The sequence below is a fragment of the Antedon bifida genome, chromosome 10 (genome assembly GCF_963402885.1).
Source record: "Antedon bifida chromosome 10, ecAntBifi1.1, whole genome shotgun sequence".
Classification (NCBI taxonomy): Eukaryota; Metazoa; Echinodermata; class Crinoidea; order Comatulida; family Antedonidae; genus Antedon; species Antedon bifida.
In genome coordinates, this window is record NC_136235.1 from 16,532,160 (window position 1) to 16,547,160 (window position 15,001).

The 15,001-nt window shown below is 29.7% G+C and overlaps 1 protein-coding gene across 4 annotated transcripts in view; it reads right to left on the bottom strand.

The window, feature by feature from the left end:
- Positions 1–15,001, bottom strand: part of LOC144854847 (peroxidasin homolog) — a 52,073-nt gene that overhangs the window by 11,169 nt on the left and 25,903 nt on the right. For 3 of the 4 annotated variants that reach the window (XR_013614706.1, XR_013614708.1, XM_078712838.1), the window contains exons 2-6: positions 10,917–11,060; positions 10,254–10,397; positions 7,134–7,205; positions 4,926–5,095; positions 1,796–1,913 (exon numbers count right to left, since the gene is read on the bottom strand). Coding sequence is in view for 2 of the 4 variants with exons in the window: in XM_078712838.1 (XP_078568964.1) it covers positions 1,796–1,913; positions 4,926–5,095; positions 7,134–7,205; positions 10,254–10,397; positions 10,917–11,060 (648 nt within the window). In the remaining 2 variants the exon portion in view is untranslated. The remainder of the gene's footprint in view (positions 1–1,795; positions 1,914–4,925; positions 5,096–7,133; positions 7,206–10,253; positions 10,398–10,916; positions 11,061–15,001) is intronic. The other variant, XM_078712839.1, reaches the window with a different exon arrangement.

A 15,001-nucleotide genomic window follows, 5' to 3' on the forward strand; every position in this document is an offset into this window, starting at 1 on the left:
ATAAATAAATAAAAGTTATACTTATTTTTAAATCATTTAACTGAAAGGCAATCTTAATCATACTCTTCTTCACAGACCAATTTGTTATAATGGTAAGATTTAACATGGGCATGGAAGAAGAGGCATTGAAAACATATCATTGAAAATAGAATTTCAAGGGATCGCTAAATTAAAGATGACACCATTTGAAGTACAACCTTGACAGTGAACAACAAATCAATTGCTTTCGGTGAAAATAAACTTGTAAATTAACACGAATGTTTCAGTTCTAATAAAATATCTGGATGCAGACACTCTAAAGGCACCTTCGCTCAACTGTGAAATAATGTAGTTATTAGGCTTTATTTCCTGTGTTACAAAATGACACAGCTGTAAAGGTCGTCAGAGGTCACGGTTGTTTAGTGCAACATTTCAAGCATGAGACATGAATGTGTTTTAAAGAGGCGGTTCAGCTTGCTATCTCTATAGACGTTAATTTAAATACTAATTTTGTTCACAATATTAAAAAACAAAATTAATTTTCAGAATCAGGAATTGACTGTTATGAGAATTAAAAAGATATAAAGTTAAATTATTTAAAAAATTTAAATCTAATTATAAAGAATGAACGTAAATAAGTTTTCTTTAACAACAAAAGTAAACATAACACTTAACAGTAAATTACTCGAACTGAAGTTGTTAACTGAACCAAAAGGATGCAAGTTCAGAAAACAACACGACAGCTAAATTGGATTTTAATTTTTTACATTACACGTTGATTTGTTTATGAATCTTAAAATTATGTGTAAACAGCAAAGAGTTAAAATCACTTTTTTTTCATTCTAAAATGTTCTAAAAATGGGCCTATATTGTAGGTAAATTACCCAAATATAATAAACAAAAACATAGTTGTATTTCATTTCATTTCATTTCATTATTTATTTGGTCTATTTGAGTATATACATAACAAAAAAAAAACTGAAATTGGGGAGACCAGGGTCAACCTAAGTGAACTGAATCACTGTAGCTGAGCCGGTTATTTTTGTTTGGTTAATGAAAACAAGAAACAGAAGACTAAATTATAGACTATTTTTTGGAATGTGTAGTAGCAATTAAAACGTCCTTAACATACTAGATATTATAGACTAAGTACAATGTATTAGAGCAAGATTATAAGCCTTACCAAAGACTAAATATGATAATTGCTATAAGACAGGCTTCAGATTGGGAGATCAAACTATTATAGAGGTTTATCAAAGATGATTGATAGAATGAAACTAGTGCGTAAATCTCCCTTGATAGAAATACAGTTTTTACAATTTATACTGTTGCTACAATTACAAAAGCAACACATAATTTAATGAATATTCATAAAACATTGTGGTGTTCATTTTTGTACCGTAGTTCATGAATTGTATCTGATAAAAATATTCAATAGACTAAATAGTACACACACAGCCACTGTTCATAACTGGGCTTTTTGTGAAATTTGGACTGGACCGTTTTATAGACCTGTGTTTACCACCTGTTGGTCCAATCCTTCAATAATGAAGATCTTAGTGAGAAGTTGAATAAATAAATATATATAAAATAAATTCTATGTAAACTTTTAATTTCATAAAACATCCTTTAAATGAATAATTGTAATATTAAATTACCATATTATTCATTATTTTTTAAGTATATTTCATATTATTAAGTATTTTAAACCAAATTATTTAAAGAATAATATAGTTTATCTTAACATATTTGCAATTAAGTAATTTAGTTTTTATTAAATTTTTTAAGTTATTATCATAATATTATTATTACTTACTTGTTTCTAAGCCATGTAATACTGGGCTCAGGATCACCTGTAGCACGACAAGTGAAGTAAACACTTTTTCCCTGAGAAACTTCAACATCCGTAGGTTCTAACACAAAATGAGGTCTCTCTGGAAGAGAAAAGAAAAGCAAAATCACAACAATATTATTATTAGTTATTCTATTCATTATAGTAGTAGACACTGTCATAACTTAAAGTCCTGTCTACACTATAAAACTTTATGTCACAAAAAAATGTGCCCATATATGGACATGATGATGTCATATTACTGCCATATTTAAACATATCACTTATCATATTTGGGCATATCACACGTTTTTGGTAAAACCAGTTTGATAGTGTAGACAGAACTTTAGACACATCTGTATAATCGTGTTCTCCTAAAAATTGCTGTTGATTCTTTTAAACCAGTATTTGAAGATTATTATTATTTTTATGTGGAACTGTTGCTGTTGGAAAAATACGGTATTTAAATCTGTATTCTCTTTCTTGCACAGTAGAAACAGGCCCTACAAGACACTGTCAGAAGATACAGTATACTGTATCTATTATATGCAACACTGTCATAACTTTAGACACAAGAGTTGGGATAAAGTCCAAAGATGTAAGAAACTAGATGACTATTCCAACACCATAGAGTTTTTAATCTAAGGGTTAAATGTTCACTCTCACACCTTTCTAATGTTCAGCAATCAATAGGCCTAGGCCTAACTGTCAAAGTATAAACTTAAATTGAACTACTATGTTATCCTCCCATTGGTAAAAAGGAATGTTTTTAATCTCATAAGTTGATATCATCAATGATTATATTTAAGGTCACCATATTAACATTATCTTGGGAGAGAAAACATAAAAGTATGTTCCATGAAAGTTAAAACAGTACATTTATATGCAATGTTTAACATATGTATAAAAAGTAGTACTGTGTCCATAATCTATTCACTGCAAAGTGCCATTATTTACTGCTGATTGAAATCTGAAAAGCGGCCAACGTACCCTAATTGTCATGGAGGATTGAAGTTATGTACAGATAATTGTCAATACACTTAAGACCTAACAATGTCCCAGTTGTTTTTCAAAAGAAGCTTTTTATGATTTGATTTCAAATCAAATTGTTCTTTATTCTTTAGAAATAAAGATTAAAATGATAAGAGTTTCATTCCTGTTTGTACATGTGCATCATTTGATCAAAAAAAAAAACCCTCTTCGTTTATTTTCTGAAATTCTTTTAATACGTATTTACGAACTATGTTATTGTTTTGTATGTATATACTATATACAAAGATAGAAAAAAAGACAATGTTGTGGGTATCAGTGGCAGGATCTCAATTAAGATACAAATAAAATATTAATCAAACAGCAAAATAAAGCAGCAAAGTATGTATGTTTTTTTGCATGATTTCTTCCATAATTTTCAAGTATCCAATTAATTTTGTTTACAGAATAACAGCTACACTGCAGTAACACTAACAACAAAGCATGCCTTTCTCATTTATTTTCATTTAGCAATTCTACCTACTATACAAAAAGTGTCCTACTTTCTTAAAAAAATAAAAGTGTATTTTAAACTCGGTTTCCAGACCTTGTGTATTAAATGACACATGTTACCAAAATGTCCAATGTTTTTTCTAAAGTAGTGTCCAGTAAGTTGACCCAATGTTCAGTTCTCTTATCTATCCAGAGTGGACACAGGTTGTGCCCATCTGTAGACTTACATGGGAAACATTGTAGGGGTCTACTTTATAAAACAGGGATAGCGACTATATTGTAAATGTGTGGATAATATGTTCAGTAGTGCATCTGGCTATTAAAAAAAAATCAAGGTTCACATGAGATGCTGAATCTCAAAATTTACCTACGATATTGTACAAATTTTGATACAGTACTGACTGTGAAATAAAGTTTTGGTAGAATAATACAGGACACAGTATTTGAAGAAATACAAATATCTTGATATTGACATTTTCATAACAATAGAAAAAATAATATTATACATTAAAATTAAGAAAGGGAAGATTAGCTGTGTTTCATTGACAACTCATAAAATCTTTAATACAAATTAAATCCCAGTGTTGCTATTAAATTGAAACCTGATGAAAATAGAACACTGTCATATTTCAATTTAATAACATACAACCCATGAGGTTTGTTTGTAGACAAAAGAACTAAAACCTGTCTCACTCTACTGTATGTATGTTTTAAAACAATACTTGTTGCATATCTTTATACATTAAATAACTTTCAATTTCAAATAAATAAGAATTAGAACTTGTTTTGCTGTTTCTATTGAGTTTAAAGTATTATACAAAGTAATAACAAATATGGCTTTTAGAATATAAACATTGATTTTCCTGTGCTTATTTTGAGTAACATCTCAAAGAATTGAGAACATTTTTTCGGCTGTACTTGCTTTGTCTTTAAGCTCTGTCTACAATATCGCACTTCATGTGACAAAAGAATTTGATGTGTCCATGATGATGATGTCATATCACTGCCATATTTGGGCATATCACTACCATATTTGGGCACACTTTTTTGCCAAACTAGTTTGATAGTGTAGACAGAGCTTCTGTGTGAACTAATAAGCATTTGGTTTACGCCTTACCAGTCTATTCTATGTGTGACCCTAGATTGTGCTACTATATTAGACTCATCTTTACATACTGAATTCTTCAAAGACAGTTGTAGCAGTAAGCTCTGTCTACACTATCAAACTTTATGTGACAAACAAATGTGGTGTGCCCATATATGGACATGATGATGTCATATCACTACTATTTGGGAACATCACAGTTGTTTGATAGTGTAGACAGAGCTTAACAATCGAAACCAAATCAAAACATTTAAACCATACTTTATTTCCTATTGGCATCACACAGCAAACCTAACTGTACTATTGATCATTTACCATACAAACCTTTCAACAACATTTTATAAAGCTATAAAAATTAAACTGAACTTTTCTAGACTAATATCAATGTTTGGAGTCAAAGAGTCTTAGTCGAAGTCGATAAACCACCATTTGCAGACATGATTATCAAATTATCATCTAAAATTATCCTACTTTAAATATTTAGGTATACACTTGTCTATAAGGATTACATGTTATAACAGGACTTACGGCAATTCATTTGTGTCGGAGTCAGCGAGATGAGGTTTTTGCCTCGTAATTCTTTAGGATATTCGCATGCCGCCGCCGATTGTGTGTGCCCATACCGACCAGCTTCTTGTAACATCTGAACTAACCACATCATTTTACAATCGCAAACTAATCGGTTGGAATCCAAACGTCTAATAGAATTAAAAAGAAAAGTGAATCACTAATTACAAAGTGCAAATGGGTTAAGTGAGTTCCAGAATATATGAAATATCTTGTAGGCCTACAGAAAAAATAAATTATAAAGATAGATATACTGTATATGTTACTGTACAGAATAAAATAAACAGGATGATATAGATTTGAATTTCATACTGTAACTCATAGTACTATGTGTGCAGTAGCTTTGCATCAGGGAGCTAAGTTGGTTGGTCAAATGTTTACTTTCTGATGTAATTGGTTCTTTAAGGTAGAGTATGGCAAAACAAAAATATGTAATATAAAATATATTAAATAATTAAAAAAGAATTTGTAAAATAAATAATGATCTATTTTTTTAAAAACCATTTGAAACCCCCAAACCATTGTCACTACTAATATCCTATAATTAATTCTATATCTTTATATAATATGATGGAACTAGGTCTTAAAATAATATATTTTTATACCTTCCTGTTCACACATTTATAATATCATTTATATTTTACACTGAATAATTAAAAACAAAAATTATAGGATGTAAAAATCAGTATAACAACCATTTCCATAAGTAATGCCACTACATTCCTGATTGTACATCAGTATAATACATTAATGCTAATTTTAATAGAATTAAAAAAGTAATAAACTGTAGCTATATTTATTATACATTCATATAAAAGAGAATACATTTAATTAAAATTAAAATAATATGCAAATAATTTAATATGTATAGTTAATTTCAAGATGCTATATTTATATTTTTAAACAGCACGGAAAAATACAAAACAGAAAACAAGCTATAAAAGGTTCTGAATTAAAACATGATGCATTTCATTTAAATATATAATAATTTATCAACATGCAATTGCATCATCAACAACAAAAACATAATTGTATAATTCACATAGTCTACATAGAGTAACAGGTGCAATAATTATCTAGATACATTTACTTAGAACAAGTGGCTAAAAGCATAATTTGACAAAAGATAATACAAGCAGGCAAGGCAACAAAATCATTTTTTTTAAATTAAATAATGTATGCAGAAATAGTAACAGTTATTTTGTGAGTACTTTTTTAGTTTATTTAAAGTAAACTTGTTGAAATAAGTACTTTTAGCAAGAAGTGCTATTTGAGCAAAGTGATATTGACAAAAGTGCTTTATTGAGAATTGTGAGCTTATTGCACAATTATGGTACTTGTTGAGTGTACTTAATAAAATAAATCTTTATAGAGTGTGCTTTGAAGTACTAATGGTACTTACTAAAGAGTACTTTAATGGTATTCAAAGATATTGTTTTTTTATTGTATACATTTTTAAACAAAACAATGGATTTATTCACAGATAGGTTTGTTATTTTGTATTACATAAAATAATTAAACTAAAATGGTATCAGCTAAAAATTCATGTACAGTAGATGCCCAAGTAATGGTTATATGGTGGGTTACTAGAAGGTACTGTACTTGTGCCCAAAATCGATAAACATTTCTTTAAAATTGTCTGAAATACAGTAGGCCTAACTGTAAATGGTAATTATATAATATTAATTACTTTTCATTTGATAAAATAAATATATGTTCTTAACTGTCTACACTATCAAATTCAAAGGTTGACACAAAAAAAAGTGTTATGTGCCCAAATATGGTAGTGATATGACATCATCATGTCCATGGGCACATCACATTTTTTGTCACATAAAGTTTGATAGTGTAGACAGAGCTTTAGACTCTTTTAATAAAAAATAAAATACAATGTTGGTGTTTTAACACTTAAATTGCCTAGAGTTGCTTTAAAATATCATATCACTGAAAATGTTAAAGTTATATACATAATCACATAATAAGCCTATATCATAATTAACTCACTATCATAATAAATAATATCAAAAATTAAAATCCTTCAAAAAGTTGATGTTATTTTTAACATGCATAAATGAGGATGTACATGCGTAAACATGATGAATCGGGCAAAAACGAAAAATGAAATTATGAAATAAACAATGATTTAAATAAAAATGAATGAAAACTTACAATCGTTTAAGATTCCGAAGTTCCGTGAATGTACCAAGTGGAATATGGGAAATGTTGTTGTTATTAAGAAACCTTTTTAAAAGCGAGGAGGAGAAAAAGATCAAACTCACGATACCAAACACTGATTTATATGGTTACAATAGAATTAGAATCATGACATGAATAAGATGATAATGTTTAAATTAACCTGATCATGATAACAGAAAATAAAGCTTTCAAATGTTTTCTTTATTGTTTAATGTTAATTAATGCCAACAAATTACAATTTCCAAAAGTGAATTCTTCAAAATATTATATTATATTATTATGATAATTAGCAACTGTCAAATTATTTGCCATTATCTGTAATTTTTAGCTTTTTTTAAAATTAGAAATTAAATTAAACATTAAAAACAGTGGTTAAACAAAATAAGACAATTTTAATAAAGTTAGGTAACATTTGTTTCTAAAATCCATCCAAAATATTATTCTAGCATTGGTAAACCATTTATTAGTCCACTTAGGCTGCCCTAAATATCCATATGCCTGTATCCATAACCAAGATTATTGTCACAAAGTCGATTAATAGAATGACATGCTATATGAGCTTAAAATAGAATTAAAAGTCTAAAATGTCCACTGAATCTTGGAGTAATCACATTACAATACAATAATTTACATTATACTCTTCAGTGTAATTCTAATACTCAGGCTGAATCTGCCCCTGGTAACTTTACTAAGAGAATAATTAGCAAGTTAACCAAATTGTACACGATAACAGTTGTTAGTGTTTTGTAGTCAGAATATAATCATCATTTCTTAATATCATTTATTTATTATTAATATAATTTTATTTTAGGCATATTGCCATGGATTGTTGATACTGAATTTTTGAAGCAGACAATTGTAATAATAAATATAAATTTATTATTATTAATATAATTTTATTTTTGGCACGGATGGTTGATTTTATCACAAGACAATGTGGAAATACCTTCAAAGGACTAGATACTGTAGATTATACAAAACAAAAAGGTTATTTGAGAATATTAGTTAAATGTTAAGTGCAGAACTAGTATACGTTCTGTATAGTTCTAGAAAGATCACACCAATAATGCCAAAACATTGGAAAACATCCATGAAGAATCCTTGAAGAGCGTTCTATTCACATAAACCTTAATTTTGTTTTGGATAGATATCAAATTGATTTAAATTGATATTTTTGTGTACAGCGGCGGAAAGGAAATATGGCACGACATTCTAAGATTACGGACCCCATTGTTGGTAATGTATTATGACTTTATGTGCAATTTCCATTCATCTACAGTACCCATTTCCTAATTATTTACATTTTCCCATGACACAAAATAGCACCCAATAATCTGACACTTTTAGCAAAAATCATTGTTATAGAGCCTCTTTGTTTTGATCATGTACTTATAGTTTGATAAAGGTTTCTGTACGGTAGTTTAAAAACCTAATGTAGTAGGAGCTGTAGACATCTATAGATCTATTCCCGTAACTTAATTGCATTAGTTGACTTCTGTGTATACTACAGTATAGGCCTACAAAACCATTACCTTCAATTTATGTAGTTGTAGAGTTTATTCTTAAAAAAGTGTTAAAAAGTTCTGTTAGTTTAACTTATCTATGTATAGGTACTAATACATTGTTGTTATAAAAACAAGTAAAGCAAGTGCTGTGAAGCGAGAATACTGTTGCCATGGTGAAGCATGCTATTGGCATGGTGAACTCAACTGTAGCGGTGGTGAAATCAACTGTAGCGGTGGTAAAAGAAATTTTAGACCAAGCTATCACCTTGACGAAGTGAGATTAAAAACTTAACTGGAAACTGAGGAAATTTAGATTAGGCCCTCCCCAGCCAGCCAGCAGTTCAACGTCTTATCTACCAGATAGCACACTGGAGACATTCTCCTACTCTTTTCAAATAGTGTACCAAGTTCTTCTACATGCGCTATATATACATGGGACAAATGGATTTATATCCCATCCGAAGAACGAAGCAATGAGAGTAATCCATCTTGCCTACAGTAAGGATGCAATCAGTATGGTACAGATCAAACCCACTATCACATGTCCGATATTATCATTACACTATCACTCTCTGGTATATACAGCACCCGACGCAATTCCCAGGCAGTCTCCCATCCAGGACACAACCAGACCCAACGTTTCTTAACTTCGATGGTCTGACGATAATCAGTGTTTCAACGCATTATGGCCATAGTGGTTTCCATGTCAGTAGTTAAGTTTGCAGAACCAAAATGGTAACTTCTCTGAAACCAAGAACTTTATGTTCCATAGTTTAATTTGTTTGTTGCTGAGGATTTTCAGCAATGAACAAAAAAGTTTCTTCAAACTCTCTAGAGAATCAGCAAGATTAGCTCTATGTGTTGTTTGTGGATTTAAGATATACAACTAACTCTATGGATTTTGGTGAGATTTAATAGCAAATTATAAAAGCATTTCTTAAACCAAATAAAAAAACAAATTTTAAGCACCCAAGCAAATGTTATTATACACAACAAACTGGGAACAAACTGGGAAAGCTAAAAACTATAAATGAAAATTAATTATGTTAAGTTAAACATTAAGAAAATGTAATGAAAAATTAATTCATCAGAAAACACAATTTAAAGATAATCATTTAACTATTATTCAATATTTTATAATTACCATTATTGATTTTTTTGTTTCCAATTTTTTTGGTCACCAAGTAGAAAAATTACATTGAAATATATTTACTTTTAGCAACAGTACTGTTTTTTTTCCATACAATTTTCTTTAATTTGTTTGAAAAAAAAAAGAGCATACTGACGGTTCCTATTTCAATTTTCTAGTAAAATATGGATTTGAATTTGAGATTAAACAAGAAATAATTCTTTAAAAAAACGCTGCTCGACTTTTTGATGTGATTTATTTGTTTCTAATAACTTTATTTTTTGGTTGCCAAGTAGAAACAATTAAATTTAAAAACAAATATTTCAATTGTCTTCAATTTATTTGGAAAAAAGAACATACTGTACTGAAGTAAACCCGACCCCTGTGGTGGCCGAGGTTTTCCAGTTCAAATATGGGCTTTAATTATGGTTAGAAAATCTAAATAAAAAATATACTTACAATCTTTCAAGAGCGGGTAAATCATTGAACGTATTTGTATGCATTGTGGCCAACATGTTAGAATAAAGATAAAGCTGCTCCAGGTTCCGCAGACCAGAAAATGCTTTACTCTCCACCTCCGAGATTCGATTCTTATATAAATAACTAAGTGCAAAATATTTAAAGAAATATGTTTTTTGGTTTAATAATCAATAATATCAATATTGTAATTATATGAAACATGGATATATACAGAGGATAACAGGTTCATATGTACAAGAGAATATTGTACAAGGCTTGAAATTCACACAAACATTTTGCTATTAGCTTTTTCATAATGGATAGTTGAAAATGTCAAAACTAGCTTATGTCTACTGGTTGTAATTTTTGAAAAAAAAAAGTTTTAGTGTAGCAAAGGTACTTAAGGTTTGATGTGCCAATTTGTGTAACATTAATTTAAGAAAACATTTGCTTGCAAATTACGGTAAGTTGCTAATTTTGCTAGGATAAAAATGTAACTTTCTAGCTGGCCCTGTTTTTTTTTCATTTATTAGTAGGCTATCTAAATAACAGTATGTTTGAATTAATTATAAGTTGTAAATTATAAATCAAATAAATAAAATATAAGTCATTAAAAAAATTTATAGTTTTATAGATCATAAAAGAAATCGTAACATAACTTACAGGTAACGTAACTGGTGCAACCCGTCAAATGCCCCATTTTTTATTTTACGAATGTCATTATTACTTAGTAAAAGTGTGTTGAGATCTCGTAGATTACTGAACGATCCTGGTGGAATTGCATCTATTCTATTAAAACGTAAATCACTGAAAAAAACAAAAAAAATATATTAATATAAAACATAATTACATGGAATTAAATTGACTAAAGAAATGAACTTTTTATATAACAAAGTAATAGTTGTGTCCTCACACAAAATATGGGGAAAATGTAAATAGCGCCACCACTGTTTTACCTAAATAGGAACATTATTTTTGGTTTAAAATTACATGTCTAAAGCTCTGTCTGGACTATTAAACTAGTTTGACAATAAAAAGTATACCCAAATATGGTACTGATATGCTTATATATTGGCAACATTTTGTTGTCACATAAAATTTGAAAGTGTAGACAGAGCTTTAGAATGTCTGTTAAAAAAAACACACAGATGGTACACTGTACAAGATTTATTCTTATTCTACCTTCCATATAATTCTAGTATGGACGGATTAAGAAAGATTGTATGGCAACAATATTTAATATTTCAATGTAATTTCAGTTGATTAATCAATAGATTTATCTAATTGTATTAATAGAGTAGTACTTGGTACCTGTTAATACTTTTCTCAATAAAGGGAAATTAAAACAGTATATCCTTAATTACTAGAACTGATAAAACAATGCATCACAAATTAAGACAAAATCCAAAGTTTAAAATTAATAGCATTGAAATATGTGACCTAGATCTTGAAGCCAAACACATCTGTCATCCATATTTCAATATACATCATTCATGCATTTGTCAGTATGCAAATTACAGAGGTATATGAAACAAATGTCATATACAATGTGTGTATACAATGTATATAGCTATGTTTATACACTCATTTCTCTATCAGAGTTAAATACAGTCGAGAATCTTGCGTTTTAACAGTATTTCTCACTGTTACGGTTTTGAAGTTGCAAGTAGGCCTAGTCTATTAAAATAATAAACTTGATTTAAACACAAAATACAATTCCCTATTCAGTATGCAAACATATGGATCACCTTAACTCATTCTTGCCAAATTATTATCTGTTCCCTAGAGCTATATTACAGAAAACTCATAATTGCAGGTATCAAAAAACAAAATGTCTGTAGACTCGGCCTTGAATATAGGCAAAGCATACAACAGATTGCTACATTGTGTTTAATTGTTAACTCTTGCCTAAAGGAAGCATGTCTGTGTTGATACAAATAAATCCAAGTGAATAACAGGTCATATATATTTAATATTAACAACCTATTCAATAAACTTACATTGTGTCAAAGATTAGAATGCTTGTAGGCACCTAAAGCTTCCCTGGGGAATATCTACTTCAATTACAGTTACTTGATCCTGAAAAACTTTTGAAGTAGTGCATGAAGTGTTGTACAGGTAGGTACTGTAACACTTCAGTTATATTCTTATAACAATGTATTGGATCATTAGGCAAATAAAAGAATCTCCAGTTTCATTCCCTCATCAAACACTAACAAATGAGAATGATGTTTAGATATCACCATTTTCAGTTTTCCAAAACCTGAACTGTATACATAATTGAACATACTTTGGAAGTCTTAATCTAAGCCTTGTTCACATTGGAGTTTTAAAAATGGTAAATTTCACCCCATTAATTTTACCATTTTGACTGTTCACACTTGGATTATTCGCGCTGTTAGTTTTATCAAAATTTAACGCTGGGGCATTAAATCTTTTAATGGCATGGTTAGCACAGTAAGTTCTATCCAGGTAGGGAGCGGTCATTGAGAATTGAGCACAGTGTTCGGATTGGACATAATTTAGATCAAATAACAATTGTCCTGTTCATAACAAAGGAAGAAAGTTATTTTGAGAATATGATTCAGGCAGTAAGGTACAAACCACAGTCAACAAGAAACCACAGACAAAAATAACATGCACCTGTTATGTTGATCATATGACCACCTGTAAAGCTGATTATGACAATTTTATTTTTGTCTCATCTTTCATCCAACACCTTGTTACTCCACTTTGTTACCTCATCATTACATCTATTACAAGAACTGATACTAATATAGTAATATCATATCATATCATAGTTTTATGGACTAGATCTTAGGAGTGACACTGTTAGACAAACTAAATTGATATCATGTTTTGGCAGATACAATATGTAGTACAATTTGTCTACTACAAGGTAGCGTGTACTGTGAGAATGTTTGAAAGAGTGAAAGGTATTTGTATGTTGGATGGAAACTAGGGTTAATAAAAAAATAAGATCAAAGAAAACATGTCCTAGAAGGATCTTCCTTGGACACTTTTGTTAATAAATATAATTTCAAATTTTAGTGATGGAAAATTTGTACTTCAAAAGTTTGTAATTGTATTGTATGGTGCAATTTTGTATGTCGACTCATGTAATTTTTCATGTTTTTTAGTTTAAATATAATTCTGGATATAAATGGATAAAAAACTAAGAACAAATAATTACAATGTAATTTGTCTGAAGCTAATTAGATATAAAAATAATTGTTAGCATATTGCTTTAAACTATAACACTAGTAACAATGTGTCTATTCCACATTTGTTCATAATCTTAACTTCCCCTGGAATAATGACATAATTCAATGCCCTACAGGACCACCCAGGGTCCTTACACCCTTCGGCACTGTTATTCAAGTACTACAGCCGGAAATTATTAATTCAAATTATTGCGAATTATTAGAATATATGATCAAGAACACGATCCGATTGTTTGCAGGGGTGAAGAGGTTTGCCACATTCACTTATCTTTTCAGCATGTATGAATGAAAGTTGTGAACACTAAGGTGGTAATTACAGTCTAGTCCTCAGCTTGGTATAAATTAATTTCTGTAGTAAATAGAAAATTGCAGTAGTATTTGTGCATCTTGTCAAACAGTCTTTCTGCACATGCGCACATGTTTCTGAGCATGTGCAGAATGATTTTCCGACTATGACAGTGTTGTAGTTGATGGGTGCATCATCAAAACGAACGTACAGTATGATCTGGGAAAAACACTTCGTTATTCGTTATTAAATATATTTATATATAATATATTATATACTAAAGTATGTACATTACATTTTCAACTTGTCATGGTTTAGTATGGGATTTTACAGTTGGCAGGGCCGTAGACGAGGCAAAGATGCTTTAAATATAATTATTAATATAAAATATGACAATCTGTGCTAGGGAATTGGGGTGGGTGGTGAAAATTGAAAATTTTAGACTAGGCAAGCACCTTGTTTGCCTCATGCTGGCTATGGCCCTGGATGGTTTTCAAAATATTTTTCAAATATCACTGAAATTGCGAGCTTTCCACTAAGAAAATTGATTAAAATGATTCAAGTTTGAGGACAGGAAAAGATATGTAACATACCACCGCACACACGGATTTATTTCATTAAAACAATTTCCTGCAGATAATATTTCGGCAAACTAGCTGTATGTAAAATTGTTCAATGACTGAATACACAGCTGAGTTGATACAGGAAAGAAAATATTTAGCCAGAAGCAAAAAAATTTACCAAAAACAACAAAGAATAACCTAAACTAGGTGTCATATGTTGTAACTGTTGCATAGGGCAATTGTGTTTGACAAATTAAAGAATATTTTGAATAACCCCACCGAGTTTGAAAAGGGACATGAAATACAAAATAAATGTAAAGTTGGCCTACTTTGCTGATTGTATTAACATAGAAAAGTAGTATACAATATTATTAGCAAGATAATTTAATAAAAACAAACTTGATATTAAATCAATTTATAAGACTGAAATTGAATAGGATCACAATGTAATGCCCAAATTTAATACCTGATTGTTGTCCAATATTGTTAATTTTCTACAACCATAATATGAATGCATATGCCTATAGGTCATATCTATTTAATATTTCAGCCAGTAACCCTGCTCCAACTTATTAATCTTATAGCCCAACGGTCATATCTAGTTTATTATTGTTTTCTACCAGTGTTACACCATGGAGGTTACATTTACAGTATCTGGCCTAGAGCTTTAACTAA